The 18,298-nt window shown below is 45.5% G+C and overlaps 1 protein-coding gene across 1 annotated transcript in view; it reads right to left on the reverse strand.

The window, feature by feature from the left end:
* Window positions 1-18,298, reverse strand: part of SH2D4B (SH2 domain containing 4B) — a 1,358,492-nt gene that overhangs the window by 442,736 nt on the left and 897,458 nt on the right. Inside the window, exon 11 of the mRNA XM_069610827.1 lies at window positions 4,037-4,050. Within this exon, the coding sequence (XP_069466928.1) occupies window positions 4,037-4,050 (14 nt within the window). The remainder of the gene's footprint in view (window positions 1-4,036; window positions 4,051-18,298) is intronic.

The following is an 18,298-nucleotide window of genomic DNA, read 5'->3' on the forward strand; positions in this document are numbered from 1 at the left end:
TTGAGAATGCCATAAGCGATTCACCAGTACTAGCAACCCTATACAAGATGAAATAATTGTATTTGTTTTCCCATTGTAATGGTCAGGTCATGACCGCAGTGATGGCTCAGCAAACATCATGGGAAACAAACCCCTACTTTACTACAGTGGCATATTGTTTTCAGTAATGCAGGTTCTGGTTCATTTTGAACTGGCAGTGGCGGCTACGCCTTTGCCATTAGAAACATTTTCAATGATCACTATGGGTTGCACACTGATGTTCTATGTAGAGCACACAGTGTTTGCAACTCTTGAGCAATCGCAATCTAATCTAACCACACAAGTGGCCTCTCCAAGCCCATCAATTCACATTGGGAGGTGTTTCACAGTGAACCCTGCCACATGTATTGCAATGCCTGTTCAGCAGGAAGACGAAGTACATGATTGTGTTACATACACATAATCCAGATGGTGATTTAATACGAGGGAGGAAGGATGCACCTGAAGAAGGGGAAGTCATCTTTGTTGATGGGTCATCGGATATTGATCAGGAGACTAGCCAGAGACACACAGGTGCAGCAGTGGTGCACCTTGTAGATGGGGAATATGAAGTTGTAGTTCAAAATTGGTTACCAATACACTATTCAGCCCAGGCAGATATGATATGAAATTATTTGGTATTTGTATCGTGCCTCTACACAAGTGTTTGTAGGCACCACAAAACGGGAGGGGTACTGAGGACAGACAAGACAATCTTACTCGGCATTCAGATTGTGCAAGCGCAAACGAGAAGTGCAGGGGAGAGGGTGCGGGGGAAGTGCATGGAAGGGGTAAAGAGGACGTGCAGTCAGGGCACCAGGGCTCTGAGTAAGTGCAAGGATGGCAAAAGACTACACAGATGCAGTCCCATACCGGTACTGCTGGGTAGACTAGGATGCAGTGCAGGGTAACTGGTAGAGGGGGAGAGCATGGTACCCAGTGAGTCTCTGAGGGCAACCAGTCGATGAGCAGAACAGATAGATTAGCAGGGGAGAGGGAGAGAGAAGGAAAAGGGGAAAAGGAAGGTCTTGAGCAGCTTCCGGAACTTCAGGTGGTCCGAATTAAGTCTAAGAGGGGAAGGGAGACCATTCCAGATGGTCTACCCCCCAGTCTCTGCTTAAAGAAGCGTTGTGACCCATAGATATTTATAGGAAGCTGATTGCAGGGCTCTAGAATGAAGGTATTTAGGAAAAGAGAGTTGGATATAGTGAGGACCATGGCCCCAGAAAGCCTTGTGGATGATGCAGAGGGTCTTGAACTTGATCCTTGCGACCACCAGGAAGCAGTGGAGAGATTTAACCGCTAGAGAGATGTGCTCGCTAGGCTTGAGGCCAAGGATAAGTCTTGCAATCCTATTCTGGATTAGTAGATTAGTAGACAAGGGCAAAGAGTAGCATGGGAAGATTAAGAGACAGAGGGCCTCATAAGAAGTTTGGAGGTAGCCATGCTATTCTCAGCAGCATGGCAGCCTCCAAACTCATGCCTGGGTCTGGGTCCCGAAAAAAGGGAATTACCGGGCCATTCCGACTTTTGCGGGCCTGGCAATTCCCTTTTTTTGGGACCCGGACCCAGACCCGGTACATCCCCATAGGGCTCAATGGGAATGGGGAGGATGCTAACAAGGGACCCGTTGATGATGGGTCCCTTGTTAGCATCCTGGTCCCCTTGCGGGTGGCCCTATCCACGTCTGGTCTAGCCCATAGGTGCATAGCGCCACCTGCGAGAAAACTCGTAATGTGGTGGCCCAGAATGAATGGTGCGGTACCTTACCGGCACCATTCATTCCCTGCCGCCAGTCTCGTAATGAGGCCCAGAGTCTGTTGCAATAGTCAAGCCTGGAAAGAGCCAGAGCTCTGGAGACAGTGAGTTTATTGGGGAAGGTGAGGAAAGGTAGAGTACCTCTGAGGAGGTGATGCTCGAAGTGGGCCTTTTTGGCAAGGTCTATGAAGTGAGGAGAGAAGGAGAGAGTGGAATCATAGATGACATCAAGGTTTTTTGCGTTAGAGGAGGTAGAGAGGGAAAGTGGGATGAATCTCTGTCTTACTGGCATTAAGGCAGAAATAGTTGGAGGCGCCCCATTCCTGAATAGAGGGTAGACAGTCAGGAATGAGTGAGGAGGGAGGGGAGGCTGAGGGGAGCCTAAAGAGGCTGGGGGAAGCCTAAAAGAGAGCTGTGTGTCATCTGCGTAACACTGAAAGTTAGAGGAGAAAGTAGAGATCAGCTGGGCCAAGCCAGCAAGATAGACATTGAAGAGCCAGGGTGGAGATAAAGTAACCTAGTTGGACCTCGGAGGGTCGGTCCAAGAGGAAGTAGGTCATCCACATCAGAGCCTGTTACGAGATACGAAGGTTCATGCTGTGACGATTGATTAGGTTGGCGTGATTGACCATGTCAAAGGCAGAGGAATGGTTAAAGAGGATGAGGACAGTGTGAGAGCTGTAGTCAAGGTTAGAGAGCAGATCTTCATGTTCTGGAGAGCAGTTTCTCTGCATCCGGTCACTCTGAAGTCAGACTGAAGGTCTTGGAAGTAACCAGCAGATTCAGTGTGAATGTTTAGCTGAGAGATGGCCAGCTTCTCCAGGAGCTTGCCTAGGAAAAGAGTTATAGAGATAGGTTGATAGTTAGCCAGACAGGAAGGGTCGGCAGAAGGCTTTTTTAGGAGAGGGTACACAAGGGAGGGCTTGAGGAGAGAGAGGAAAGATCCAGTGGAAAAGGAATGATTACAGAAATCGACCAAGGCTGGAGTGAGGGAAACAATATGTTGCCCTTAATGGTTATGGAGGAGCAGGGGAGCAACTGTTTAGATGAAACTTTCATAGATTGGACTTGTCTAGAAACATCATTAGGTGTTATAGGAGAGAGAGCGGAGAGAAGGAGAGGAGGGGAAGGGGGCCATATGGAGCCTGAGAGAGCGAGAGGGAGACAGGTGAGAAGAGGAAAGCGAGGACAGGAGGTCCTGGACTTTAGGGGTGAAATGAGAAGCCAGGACAGTGTAGAGGGCCTGGGAAGGTACAAGGGAGTTATAGACTGCAGTCAGATTGGCCAGCTCCTTGAAGATTATGAAATGTTTGGCCATGATGTTAGAGGCCACGGAGACACGGGTTTGAATGTGGACACCCTTCTAGAATAAGATGGAGAGTCTGTATTGCCTTTGGAGCAGGCGCAGGCCATTTTGTCGGGAGATGTGCCCAAAGTCCTCCACTTCCATTTGGCTTCTCTGCACTTGCGTTTCAGAGCAGCCAGGTCGGAATCACACCAAGAGTTGCACTTGGAGGCAGGTTTCAGACGGATCCTCATGACAGGGACAAGGATATCAAGAGCAATGGAGAAAAAGAGTTGGAGGTTGGAGAGGGCTTTGTCAGAGTGGGAGTCAGCCACACTGGTAGGAGGAGGAGAGAAAGTGAAGACAAAAGTGACAATGACACTTGCTTCATAGGTCAAACGACCTTGAAGGAAGCTGACAGTGCTGGGCAATGTTTTGCCAGGGAGACAGGGTGTTTCAGGTGAGAGGAAAGCCTAAAGTGGTCAATCCAGGAGAGGGGAGTAATGAGAGGGTTAGAGTGGGGGATGTCTGAGAAGATGAGAACATCCACAGTGTGTCCAGCTTCGTATTTCAGACCAGATGGAAGAATAGAAAGGGAGAGAGAGTTGCTGACAAGCCCAGAAGCTGGGTCAAAGGAGTCCAAGTGGATGTCGAAATCCCAGAGGAAGAGAAGCTGAGAGGGAGAGACGAAGAGAGAGGAAAAGGGCGACCTAACCAGGTGGCCTGTAGATGGTGGCCAATGTTAGAGAGAGGCCAGGAGAGGGAGAGAGACAGTCTTCAGACCAGGCCTTCAAAGGAGGAGTAGGCTTGAGTGGGAATGATAGAGTCAGGGACCCACTCAGGAAAGATTAGGGCGACTCCCGCACTGGGCAAATTGGTACTGGGCTTGGAGAGGATCTTGTAGCCCTCAAGGAGGAGAATGTAAAAATGTGCAACAGAGCTGGCCGTGAACCATGTCTCACTGCATGTGAAAACATCCAGGTCTAGGTCTTCAAGGAAGTGGCAGATGTTAGAGGAGTGTTTGAGAGTTGAGCGAAAGTTGAAAATAGCTATGTGGAGCAGGTTGCCACTTTTGAAAGTCTTCCAGGGAGGAGCAAAGGACAGAGGTACACCCGGTGGAAGAGACAGAGGGGCCTGAGAGGGGCAGAGGTAGAAGGAGGGTGCATACTGCCCAAAGACGAGGAAGAGGGGGAGCCATAGAGGAGGTGGTGGTGGTGGTTGTGGAGTGGCAGGGGAGCCAGATAGGTTGTAAATGGAGTAGCAGGAGAAGGGAGGAAGTTGATAAGATGCAGGAGACACCTATAAAGGAGAAAGGGGCTGGGCTGAGTGCCCTGGACTATGACAGTGCCATTTAAATAGACATTAATGATGGTTTTGGATGACAGGAAGGAAGCCAAAAGGGCCTCCCATCTTGTGCCACCATTAATGGATGAGGAAGAAAAAGGAGAGAGAATTAGGACTATATGTAGGGTCCATAGATCTGGAGAGGGAATGGCAAAGAGGATGTCGGTGAGAGTCTGTCTGGAGGAGGCACGGATGTAGGTATCAACGATGGGAAGGCCTGGATTAGAGACCAGGATATCCTTCTTGAATTTCTTCCTTCCAGTCTTAGTGAGAGGGATAGGATAAGTGATAGAAAATCAGTTAGAGAAGATGGGTGAGATTGAGAGCCCCATAGAGGGGTGCAGGGAGAAAGGAAGAGGAAGAGCTTGTGGGGGAAGAGAGAAAAGAAACACAGCACAGAGATACGCCACAGTGCAGAAACACCCAGGTTCAACTTTCCTAGAAAGAGGGAAAAAGCCTAGTTCCCAAACACAACAGCAATGCAAAGCACGCAGACTCCCAAGGTTAATTAGGAAAGTTCCCCTAATGCCAGATATGGATAACAGATGACTGTGGGGTGTAGCTGGCTGCAAAAAAACGTAATAGAAGTAATAGAGAGGAGGGACAGTTAAATAGGGAGCATTGATGGCTGTTCCCCCTACCCACACTTTCTCACCTTCACAGTCTCTGCTGGTGGATGCTGCGCTGCATGCTCCCACAGCAACCACCGGCAAACACCCTCTGGAACTGTAACTGTGGGAGCTGCTCTTTTCCACAGCACACTTAGCCACAGGGGGCTGCAACAGGCAGTGGGCTACCCTATGAGCCTGAATAAGTGGGGCAGCAGGCCCAATCAACACCCGGGTAGGAGTTTGAAGCAGGAAGCTGGAACGAGGGAAGAATTAACAATTCAGATGCTGCAGAGCAGCAGGCATAACAAATAAAACTTATCAAATTACTTTAAAGTGAGCAAAGGCTCACATGACAAGAGGACTCAGTGGGCCTGAGTAGGGGCTCTAACTGCCAAAATGGATGTTGAAGGGGTGAAGACCCTCTCACTGCATCCCGATGGTCTGGGAAACACGCCTAATCAACACCCAAGGGAGTAGCGGGAAGCGTGGAGCAGGAAGTGGGAATGAGGGAAGAATTAACAATTTAGATGCCACAGAGAGCAGGAATAATAAAAACAACCTTTCAAATTACTTTGCAGTGAGAAAAGGCTGACAGGACAAGATGACTCACTGGGCCTGAGCAGGAGCTCACAGTGTCAAAATGTATGTCGCAGGGGTGAAGACACTCTCGCTGCATCGCAATGGTCAATCAACACCTAGAGGAGGAGCAGGATGCAGGAAGCAGGAAGCAGGGTGGGGAGCAGGAAGTGGGAATGAGGGAATCATTAACAATTTAGATGCGGCTGAGGGGCAGGAATAACAAATAACACTTTTCAAATGACTTTACAGTGAGAAAATGCTCACAGGACAAGAGGACTCACTGGGCTTCTGCAGGAGCTGATTGAATTAATTTATACATTAGAGGTGTCCCATGGAGGCTTAGTGACCATATACTGTGACTCTGCGTACATGACCACAACTGTATATTCAGGATTGTCCAGATAAAGGAGGGGATTCAGGAGGTCAGATTGCATGCCTGTGCAGCATGTGGCCTTGTTAGAGAGATTATTTTATGCCTTGACCCGCCAAAAACTATTGGCAGTGGTTAAATGCACCGTGGTTAAATGCACCGTCCACTCTCAAAATACAGACCCCATTTCACTTGGATATGATACAGCAGAGAAGGCCACCAAATAAGCAGCATATCTTACCTTGAGGTGTCAGCTAGCAATCCCATACACTGCAGTACCTATTACATAAATAATTGAGTTACAAGGTCAGGTGCCCCAGGGAGAGAGATAGCTGTGGGTTAAAAGAGTTACTCACTATGACCGACCAATTTGATATGGAGGCAAAACAGTACAGGTAAAGTAGTAATGCCATGGGATTTGCTCATGGTGGCTCTGGAGCAACTGCATACCCGGCACATATTTCCAAACAGCATATTGCAGCCGATATTCTGGAGGATAGGTTGTACCCAACCTACAGGAATATGCTAACCAATTAGTGGCAAATTGCACTACCTGTCATCTTTGCAGTACAAGACAAACTCTCAAAGCAATGCGTGGCACATTGCCCCATTCAACTGGACCTTTCCAGGAACTCCACTCTGATTACATGGATATGTTACCTTATTGTTGTGTTGTGTCTGTTTTGAGACTGGCCCTTGCACACAAGCAGATGCCAAATCAGTGGCTACATTTCTTGTACAGAAGGTTTTTCATTGCTAGAGAACATGTGAGGTCCTAAAGTCTGATAATGGAACTGGCATCCCTATTAGGGATAGAGCATGAAATGTGCTCGATCTACCATCCTCAAGCCAACAGAGTAGTTGAAAAATGGACTGTTGGAAGCTAAGCTATCTAAGATGTGTACTATGTTAGGGAGGAACTGGCTGCCCTCTCTCCCTCTGGCTTTGTTAAACCTGCGAATGTAGCCAAGTAAAGATCACCACTTGTGCCTGCACGCGATAGTGACGGGGGAACGATGCATACACATGTCATACCAACACGCAAAACATCAGATGCTCGCAGGAGAGCAGGAGTATTGGGGGAGAAGTTTCAGGGGTACTTCAGGGAGTTTACCAAAAGAATTAAGATTTTGTCTCAACAGATTGCTCCTAACTTCCTATGCCAGCACTTGTCTTTGGGCATCCTTTCCTGGACTATCCTTACCCAGTCCTCCTGTCCGCTGCACTTTTTCTCCCCTCTCCCCTCTTTCCCTGGGACTTTGCTACCCTAGCATGAATAGCACTTACCCGCCCGTAGGACTCCCCCACTATTGCACTTCTCCCTCTTCTCCTACCTCGTCACACTTATCACCTTGTCATGCATTTGCATGGTAGGAATGTCACGAGGCCAATATAACTGTTTCTTTTTGTTCTTGCTGTTGTTTTCCTTTGATTTCCCATGTTTCACTCACCCCCATGTTTCTTGCCTTGTAGAAAGACCTAGGTATAGGTGCCATTCACATGTCCAATAAGATAAATAAAATAAGGAACAATTACTGGGTAAAACGCTGTTACATCGGCAGGCTTTTTTTGCAGAGTTTTTTGACAAAGATTTTTCATGCGAAAAAACTAATCGAAATAAAATGGGGAGGGTGGGGGTGTAATGGGATTTAAGGGTTTGACGGATGTAGGGAATAGGGACTAGATAATAGTGAAGGGGATGGAGGGTACCCCACAAATATGACAAGAAAAATGGGATATAAGGGTTAGGGGGCTGTAGGGAATACGGACTAGATAATAGTGTAGGGGGGTGAAAGGTACCCTCCAAATATGAAAAAAAGAATTGATGAGTTTTTTCTTCTGATATTTCTGGTAAAAAACTCTGTGAAAAAATACAACATAAGAACATAGAACCATTTACGTTGGCCTTTGCCACCCCATTTGTAGTTCGTGTAAAGGAGTTATGGTAGTTTGTGTAAAGGAGTTGCGGTACTGGGTCCACTTATCTGATGTTTGGAAAGCACCCACTGCTGCTCAACCTTCTTGCGAGAATGAAGCAACTGCTGAATAATGTAAACATACATTTTTCAGCATGCTCTTTGTTAAGCGGCTTCACTTTAACACTACAGCTAAGTCAATGCCTAGTCTGGGATGCTGAGGGAAACCCTTATTGATATATTTTTAGGTCCAGTTCATGTACTCTGGATGACAACCCTTATATAACACCCCTCTCTTAGAATCCCCCTGACCCCACTGAGCCAAGAAGTAGGTCTGTTTTGCAAATTTAAAAGGTTTATTTGAGAAATATAACAATATATATCTATCACACTTTTATAATAAATTAATATTGGATATCACACTTAAAATATGACAGTGATCAACAATGGATAATGTTCTACTGGTAAACTGATTTGGGTTACTTAGAAGTAGTACAGAGGATGAGGTAGCTGAAAATGCTTGAGGGTTCCAAGGAAATGCAAGTCGGAATAAATGCAGTACAGAAAATAAACCGATATGGTTTCACAAGAGATAATATGTTCACTTTTCCCATGGTGTCAATTCACCACCCCCTATATGCAATGCAAGGAGATGGAAGTAACACACACAGTCTTCAGGAATACAATCAAATACAATACAGAATTCAGTTCCCCCTCCCCAGCAAGCTTAGACAACAGGTATGCTTTTTAAAACACAGGCCCAAAATGCTTTTACGGATTTTAACAAATGAAAGAATGGAGCTGCTTTTTTGACATGTGGAGAAATTGAGCCAAATCGCAAATCGTGGTAAATTTCGCGAGTGCGTAAATCGCGATTGCGATTCAAGAGATACGGACGATTTAATAAAGATAGTTTTTCGGATTTAAAGTAAACTCAAAATGACAGGTGCAGAATTGACAGGTGACAGTTGTGCAGTTTTAAAAATGACAGATGACACGATTTCTAGGAGGCTGTTCTAATTAGGTTAAAATAGTTTGGATTAGATTATTTTAACTAAGAGATTGGGTTCTGCACAGTTCTGGCAGATACTCACTCCTAATTTTGAAATGAATGGGCCTCGTCACGGATCTGGTCAACACGTCCAGCGGCGGTTCTCTCTGCTCGGCAGGTCAATCAGGCACCGGTTCTGCTCACAGCGATCCCGATCTCTGGTTCTGCTCACAGCGGTCTGGGTCTGGTCTGCGGTTCCGGCAAAAGTTCTTGGCAGAGAATTCAAACAGCTCACCCGGCTGTTGAATAGTTTGGTTAGGTTTGCTGGATTCTGAAGGCCTGCTGAGAATACTTTTGCTTGCAGTGGGCCTTCTTGGTTCAAATTTCTGTAGTCTCTGTTTAGCTTGGAAGTCTAAGTGTTGGATCTCTGGATGTGAAGTCGTCGGTCAGCACGCTCCGCAGCAAATGGAATTGAATGTCTCTACCTGTTCCAGCAGTCTCTTTTTATGTGTTTTGAAAATGGGTGTGTGCCTGGGCCTAGCTAAGCCTGCCCCTCTCTACTTGTCATTGGCCCAATTCTCCCCTCTCCCATGATTGGGGGAAGGAAATGGATTGTCATCATGATGCGGTCTGTTTATGGGCCAGAGGCTCCTCCCATGGTCAATTTGCCCACAAATCTATATTTGATTCAAATACATATTTCCCAGATACACAATTTGTTGAAATTATATGTACACATTATATATTCCTTATGGTCCATGCTTGTCCGCCTCTGATCTTCCTGGGGGCTTGCATTCAAAAATGACAACATTTTGCGCTTTTTGACTGGTTTACCAATATCGTATATTTACCAAAAATTACACACATGTGCGCAAAGAGTATGGACATTAATTGATGAAGTGTCAGATTTTTAACATGCAGACATTTGGAGTAAGACCCTATTTTCCGCTAGCAACCCCCCAGCATACACCACAGGGTCCTAACACATCTTAAAACGTGCACAGAAAAATCACAAGAATAATGATATTGCTTATATAATTCTGACAAGGCCGTACTATGAATTATCCATCTTTTTTAAAATTATGCTCTGGCCCAGATGGGTGTGGTTTAGGCTCCAAAGCACATGGGGAAGCTTCTGTCTGCCCCCGCCTCCAGCTCGGATGGCTCCCAGAGGCACTTCTCCTCCCACTTCTCCCAAGAGGAAGCCACTTTACGGCCCCCCAATATAACATTTGCCTGAGTCCAGGACAAGGCTTTGTTCAACCTCCTGCGGTGCCCCTCCCCTAATCTAATCAGAGAGGTGTCAACTCCTTTTGGTGTGGAAGCAGGATGCAGCTAGGCCTGGGAAGAGTGGCTGAGCAGGTTTCTCCTGTCGGGGGTAGTCTTCAGGCAGAATTCAGCTAAATGTCACTTTAGTTCCCAGTTTAAATCAAACTTACACTTTTTACATATACATTAAATAATTACTTCCTTCAAGTCATTTAAGAATATAGTTTTACATTGTATCCACCTCTTAGCAAGTCTTTCCTTGGCCTGGTTTGGGTTCCTCTGTTCAGTTTTACACAAAAGTCTGGTGGTTTTAAAACGCCGGCTTTCTGATAGTGGTGAGTACCGGTATTGCATCCATTTTTGGGATCTGTCTTGAATTACTGCATTTCAATAGAGTGGTCTTTTGCTTGATAGTATAGGACCCTTGCTTAACATTGTTTTGATGGCATCCTTACAGTAGAGTGGTGATGTGGAACCCCCCACAAGAAGGTTGTATCTTTGGAGTGGTCTTGTGCCAACTGCGCAGTTCTCCTGGATTCTGGCGTGAATGTGGGCGGCGACAGCTCATCCCCACATCTACCCAGTCTAAGCATTCAACATGGGTCAAAACCCTTGACATGTTTTATGATGATGCACCTTATCAATCCCTATAATGTTATGAAAAGTTTGGATTTTTCTGCACATGTTTCTGTTTTTTCTACCCCTCTGCTGGTTCAACAGTACAAGCGACATGTGATATATAGGTAATGGTGTATATGTTGATTTCTTTTTAAAGTTATTTTATTGACTCTTAGTGGCTATTGTATATGGTTGGGGCATATACACGGGGTATGGTAATGACACATATAAAAATGGGAATGACACAGATGAACAGGTGGGGATGACACAAATAAGGAGAGAAACTGAGAAAGAGATGGAATATAGAAAAGGAGTGCGTGAGCCCCTCTACTGAGAATGAACATGGGTCAAATACCTTGTTCTATGGAATTTCTTCCACTCAGGAGGGTTTACAACCACGTTTTAAGCTCACTTCACCCTTCACAGAGGAGATATAACCATTTGCATATCAGTCTTTGTACAACCCACAAGGACAGTCCAGCACCAAAATTCTAGGCGATTCTTGGAACAAAAGTACCATCAGCATGTCCAGACAGGTGTTTCAGCCTTGTTGGGCCTCCTCACTGAGGTGAAGCTGAGCATCTCTAAAGCACAGTGAGCAAGTGGTCCATGTCTGGATTACCCTTGGTTACTTAGGGTGAAAACTCAAGTTTTACAAAATTAAAAAGGAGTGTTTGAGCACCTCTACGAGAATGAACATGGTTCAAATATCCTCATCTATGGAACATCTTACACCCATGAGTGTCAACAACCATGTTTTATCTCACTGCACCCTTCACAGGGGAGAACTAACCATTTGCATATCAGTCTTTGTCCCACCCACAAGGGCAGTCCAGCATCGAAATTCTGGGCAATTCTCCTCTGAACAAAACTACCAGCAGCAACCCCAGACACGTGTTTTGGCCTTTTTGGGCCTCCTCAGTGAGGTGAAGCTGAGCCTCTCTAAGGCACAGTTAGCAAAGGGTCCAGGTCTAGATTACCTGTGGTTACTTAGGGTGAAACCCCGAGTTTTCCAAAATTGAAAAGGAGTGTGGGAGCCCGCCTCCTGAGAATGAACATGGATCAAATACCCGGTTCTATGGAATTTCTTCCACTCAAGAGGGTCCACAAACTCATTTTTAGCTAACTGCAGCCGTCACAGAGGAGAAATATTCATTTGCATATAAGTCTTTGTCCCACCCACAAGGGCAGTCTTTGTCCCACCCACAAGGGCAGTCCAGCATCGAAATTCTGGGCAATTCTCCTCTGAACAAAAGTACCAGCAGCAACCCCAGACACCCCAGGTTGTTTTGGCCTTTTTGGGCCTCCTCAGTGAGGTGAAGCTGAGCCTCTCTAAGGCACAGTGAGCAAAGGGTCCAGGTCTAGATTACCTGTGGTTACTTAGGGTGAAACCCCAAGTTTTCCAAAATTGAAAAGGAGTGTGGGAGCCCACCTTCTGAGAATGAACATGGATCAAATACCCGGTTCTATGGAATTTCTTACACTCAGGAGGGTTCACAAACTAATTTTTAGCTAACTGCAGCCGTCACAGAGGAGAAATATTAATTTGCATATAAGTCTTTGTCCCACCCACAAGGGCAGTTCAGCACCGAAAAGCTAGGCAATTCTTCTCTGAACAAAAGTACCATCAGCAACCCCAGACACATGTTTCGGCCTTGTTGGGCTTCCCCAGTGAGGTGAAGCTGAGCCTCCCTAAAGCACAGTGAGCAAGGTGTCCACGTCTGGATTACCCTTGCTTAGTTAGTATTAACCCTAAGTCTTACAAAATTGAAAAGGAGTGTGCGAGATAGATTATAATCAATACAAAGGTGTGATACTAGATATACCGTGGCAGATGTGCACAACCCCGAGATGGAAAAGTGATATAATTACATGCACGAGGTGGGGAGGGCGAGGTCAATTGAGAGCTGTTACGCATGCTCTTTCATATCACAGGTGACGGGTGCACCCAAATTGTTTATACCTCACAAAATGTCTTTTCCTGGGGCACACGGTCCAAGCAGTAATAATGGACAGAGATGATGAAAAGTGTGCCAAGAAGAAAGAACAGGCCCATTGCAAAACACAACCATTGCTCAAAATGGAAGGAGCAATGTTTTCCAATGATAGATGGGTGGCAAGAGTAGTGAGCTGTGCAGTAGGGAGCTTACTGGGGTTCTCGGAGGATGCAATGGGACTTGTCAATCCAAACTGTGGCAAACATGGGGAAATGATGTACACAAACTGAAATGGATCGAGTTAAGTGAGAAGCCACCAAAAGTGCAAATGCCAGTGGAGTATTCCTTTTGATTCCAAGAAAATGGTACTATACCTGTAGGTAAGAACATTTGTTCTAATAAGACACTTCCATCCCTGACCTGACTGAAGGCACAGCAGTGTTTATGGATGTCTATTGGGTGTGTGGATAATATGAGTACATACACCTCCGGCCATCATGGAGGGGTGTATGTTCGCTAACTACCTTTAACTCAGCAGTTTTGGTAGTGACTGATGCCCATCAACAAACAACTAATCCCCCACCCAACAAGCATGTCTGTCACTCACCAAGGCTTTGTCACCAGAAAAGATCTAATTATTTGTCCAAAGACACATCTGACAAATAAAAGGCGATCACAGACCAGTTTAAATTATTCACCAAAACCAAAACCCTTTTTACTCCCTCCTGGTGCCAGGTATCTAGACTGCAGCTAAGGCTAAATGGTTTTATATTACCAGCTGGTAGATGTTTCAGTTGATGAACTAAATGGAGTAGGGTCTCAATTCTATAAAAACGGAATTGCAGGTGATCAGGCTTATGACACTCCAGAACAGATACATTCTGGATTTGCTCATTGCTATGGATGGGGGTTTGTACAAGGAAATTGCACTGTCTCTTTGCACACACATCCCTGAAATAACACTGACAACGCAATAGGGCCCTTCATAATTTGAAGATTGCTGTGGAGAAAGAAGCAGGAGAAAATGCGGATAAATGGTTTAATCCAATGTTCTTCTGGGCCAAGTCATGGTTGGAAATAGCCGTAAAGTTATTGGTTCCCATCGTGGCTGTTTTGCTTGTGCTTTTTTATTCCTATCAGATGATCCTGAGATGTTGTACGAAGATCCTGGTGAAGAGCACAATGATGACAGTGTCATTAACAATAGCCAGAACTCCTCCTCTCACAAAAAACACTCAGACTGATAGATGGGATGTGGTTGTAGTCCAAAGATGTTGATAGTAGAGCAGGATTTCAGAACCCCGGGTACTTTGAACACACCCCCACCTGACCCAGAGAATTACTTAGAGCACTGGGTTGATTTAACAGGAGATGGGTGGCGTTTTATGACATGAATCTGGAGGAATATGCCAGAGGTGGCAGTTAATGAAGTATTAACTAAAGGGGGAATGTTGGGATGCATGTAAGGCAGAAATATTCAGGCTGAGAAAAAACTATTAGTATGTACCACAGTGTGAGCAGGGTAAGTTTGGCACAGCAGAAGGAGAACATATCATTTGTAGTTAGTTTTGACACATATTAGATACTCACATATAGAAACACAGGAGCAACAAATTTGCAGTTGCACAGATTATAGATAGGGCAGTGCTATAGGCCCTGCTTGTATTAATTGTACATGAAGTTATGTTTTTAGTGTGGTGCGAGGAAAGAGCTGAATTAGGTTGAAGATGGAGTTAGAAAGGCCAACATGTGAACATGGCAGGAGTGCTGCCATATTAGATTTCCAGCCCTAGTGTACAATCAACAGAATATAATGTAGGTCCTAATGTGGAGCTGTGGCTCTGTTTAGCTCAGTCCCAAGACAGATCCTCTTTTTATCCCCCCTGAGAGAAGCCAAGGTCAGAGGCACCCGTGGTTCATAGATATACATTAATTGTATCCAGCTGCGGCATGAGGTTTTGTGATGCCAAAATGTTAAACAAAGATTTAATGCACTTTTGCCCCCACCCAAGCAGTGGTCATCCCATTTGAATTACAAGTAGAAGCACAACCAAAGTAAATAAATCCCTAAAATTCAGACCCAAGAGCGGTGCCTCGGTCATGTTGTTACTGGGAACCTGGGTATTGAAGGTGATAAGGAGGTTGTTGTGTCTGGAACATTCAGTGATTTGGGATAGTAGGAGCAAAGGTGATGCCAATACATTTAGTACAAGGATGGAGTGCAGCTTGTGTGCACCACGGTGTCTGGGATAAAGAGAAGTCCTATTGTCTTATTAAAGCAGAGATGGCCTTACCAGTTTACTTTGATGGTGGCTGGATCAGAGGAGTGCACATCACGTGACGGTCACGATGAATTAGTGTATCAATATCCTCATTAACAAATCCCATAACTGGATTTAATTGTGACGATGGGGTGGGCCACGTGTCTAAGGGAATGGGTTTATATAAGCTGTGGCCAATAGGTCCAGGGACTACAGGGGGGTATTAGCATGTTCTACTGGTGGTAGCCAATTAGGGTGGAGGAATAACAATGTAACCTATGTACGCAGATGTGCGGTTTTCCACTATATAACTTGTAATGTCTTGGGGTGTGATGAGCCCCATGTCAGTCTGGTTCTATGGGACCTTCTGAGTCCTTTTTGCATGTAATAAATCTTGTTTTCCCTTGCCAAACGCTGCAGTGATTCTTTGGTCTTTTGGATTATTTTTGCTGCATAGGTTTTGGGTAACTATTCTTTTTACAGAAGGTACAAGGAGAAAAATATGTAAATGTAAAAGTGAAAGAAAGAAAACTACAGAGCACCCCAACCTGGCCGCATTTCATAAGATGCACTATGTCTAACAATAGGGATGACTCCAAAAAGCACTACATGTCTCAGCGTAAACATTTCCTTAGTGCAGAGATGCATGCACAGCATTGCATGCTCAAAAGTGCACTTATGCAGTCTACAAAGTTTGCTGCTCTCTTCTGCAAGATGTTTTCACAATTTCCCTTAAATTCCATACAATTACCCTTGGTATTCTTGCCAATTAACCCTGAAGTTCACACCGAATCTCACTGATATGTCCTTTACTCTCCCTGGTGTTCATGCCTGAACTGCCCAGGCCTGGATTGCCCCACCAGGACACCAGGAGTTTACCCGGTAGGCCTCGGGATATAGGGCCTCATTTCTTGGGGGAAGAATACATAATCATTTGGCAACATGACATCCATCCAGGCCAGCCTGAGCATGTGCCCTAGTGTGCTCGCATGAGCAGGTGCATCTGCGCCATGCATACAGTGAAAACGAGCTGCATCCATTCAGCACACAGAGCATTGAACTTAGTGACCTGCTGTGACTTGAGGCGGTGGGGCTCAGTGCAGCAGGCATTCAACGGTAAGGATTGGCATGCCTTTTTTTTCTTCTTTTTTTTGTGCTTTGCGATAGTGACCGGCTACATTGGGCAATATACATGGGCGTAGGACATTGGGGGACAATTTTAAGGTGAGGGATCCAATGGCATTTATCCCCCTCAGTTTGTTTCCCCCAGTTTGTCTCTCTCCTGACTGATGCGTGCAAACTTCAAACTCTGAAGTGACTCTGAAGTTTGCACGCAGCAGCCAGCAGGTGCAGGACGGGTCACTGTGTTGTCAGGGTCACACTGCTAGCGTTGCATTACTCGGCAGTGTAAGTGGCTAAGTTATCTGTCCCCGAGATCCGGTGATGGGAGGGTCACAAAATGACATTGTAATTTACGCACTTATTGTGAAATTCGGTCCCAAGGCAGCGCCAGGAATTGGAAGGCTTTCGAAACCGTTCATTTCCAACTTTCCTTTTGGTTGAGCTTAACAAAGAAGCTTGGTGGTTTTATGTGCCTACTGCTGAGACCTGTGTGCTATCTGCAGCGGTGTCTATAGAAAACAGTATTTGGAGAAGAGGGCAGGGGGAGCCACTAATTCAAGGGCACTAACAGAACAGGGGGAGAGGGGGTGTTGTGTGGTGGCACATTAGATGAGGGTCAATAGTCCAAACTGGTTTAAGTAAACCTCTATTTCACCAAGCTGGTTGAAAGTTTGACATTTTCCAAGTTATTAATAGGTTTAAGACAATACAAGTTTTGTTTCAAGTTAAGGCGCACTAAGAAGTTAAACTCAGGTTCAACGGTAGGAAAAATGCCTTCAATAAAACGCCCAAAGGCATTTAATCTTAGAAGTGATTTACTGTGTTTTTCATTGAACACATTTTATCATCATGTGTTGTTCTAGTTTTAAAACATTTAAGAACAATTACACAAAAAAAGAAATTGCCACTCTGCAATCTTCCCCACTCGTCAGGCCACCCTCACGGTCGAACCCCCAGCACCCTGAACGTCACCCAGCCAAACTTGCATTTTACAACTCCCAACAGGACAGTTCACCTGTTTCCCATAAAGGTGTCAGGAAAGGAAGAAGGCGATGGATATGGCAGGGGAAATGTGCACAAAATACACAGTAAACAACCTTGAATATAACAACGTGCATTCAATACCCAAGACTCGTGTATACCACTATAAGAAAAGGAATGTAGGGTAAGCACTTAGAACCTCCTTATGACTGAAAGGAAAGTCGGCAAACTCCTTACCCACTATGCTATTACAGATACTGACAGCGCTAAGCCCACGTAGAGGGCAAGCAGGGACAGAATCTGTAAGCTGACACTCTAGACGGTACTGGATAAGGAATTTGGAAACAGTACTCACAAGGACCGGAATGACCACATGAATGCCAGTACTCACGAAGACCGGAAAGACCATTTGGATGTCCGTATTCACGAGGACCGGAAAGACCACTCAGAAGTCAGTACTAACCCACAACCCTGTAAATCAAACAAGAACCCAGAAGGCAGTAAAGGCAAAGATTGAGGATGACTAAATACCTAAACCCAAGTCAAGAGGCAAGAAGGAATAGTACAGTCTGGAAAACAAAAGATAATCACACAGGGGCTAGTTACAACAGCTTCCCACACCTAATAATAAAATAGGAAATAAATGTAAAAGTGTAAAGGAAAACATGGCATGGATCCCAATAGAAGGCAAGGATCAGGAGCAGTGAAAACGATTTCAAAAGGGAAACTTTCCCACCCATCCAAGGTGAAAAGGCAGGAAACTAAACCTGTAAAGGAAAGATTAATGCAACAAGTCTTTCAGTAGCAAAGGGCAATTTCTAGGAAACAGTGAACACAGGCAATTGGGCTACAGCAAAAGGAAAGCTCAGAGAAAGGCTGCCTGCAGACAGAGAAAGGGAGAAAGGGATTTCCAAAAGGCAGAAATCAATTAGGCATACAAATACGAATTCCAGGACAAGGAACAAGAAACACTAACTAGAACTGGGCACAAAAACTAGGAACCAGGAACAAGGGACCAGTCACGACAGGAACGCTGCAACAATGACCAGCGCTGGACTGAAGCAAACTGAGGCTTTTAAAGCTGCTTAACGAGCACACCCCTCAGGTGTGTCGCCTGCTGCACCTGCAGCCACAGGTGTTGCCTATCCTCCACCCAGCCTTGCCCTGCAAGGGAGGAGGTGAGGCAGTGAGCCAGGCATTCTGGGAAGCATAGTCATTTGATTAAAGTAGCAGTAGCA

Source organism: Ambystoma mexicanum, chromosome 8 (assembly GCF_040938575.1).
Source record: "Ambystoma mexicanum isolate Mex_15411 chromosome 8, UKY_AmexF1_1, whole genome shotgun sequence".
NCBI classification, from domain to species: domain Eukaryota; kingdom Metazoa; phylum Chordata; class Amphibia; order Caudata; family Ambystomatidae; genus Ambystoma; species Ambystoma mexicanum.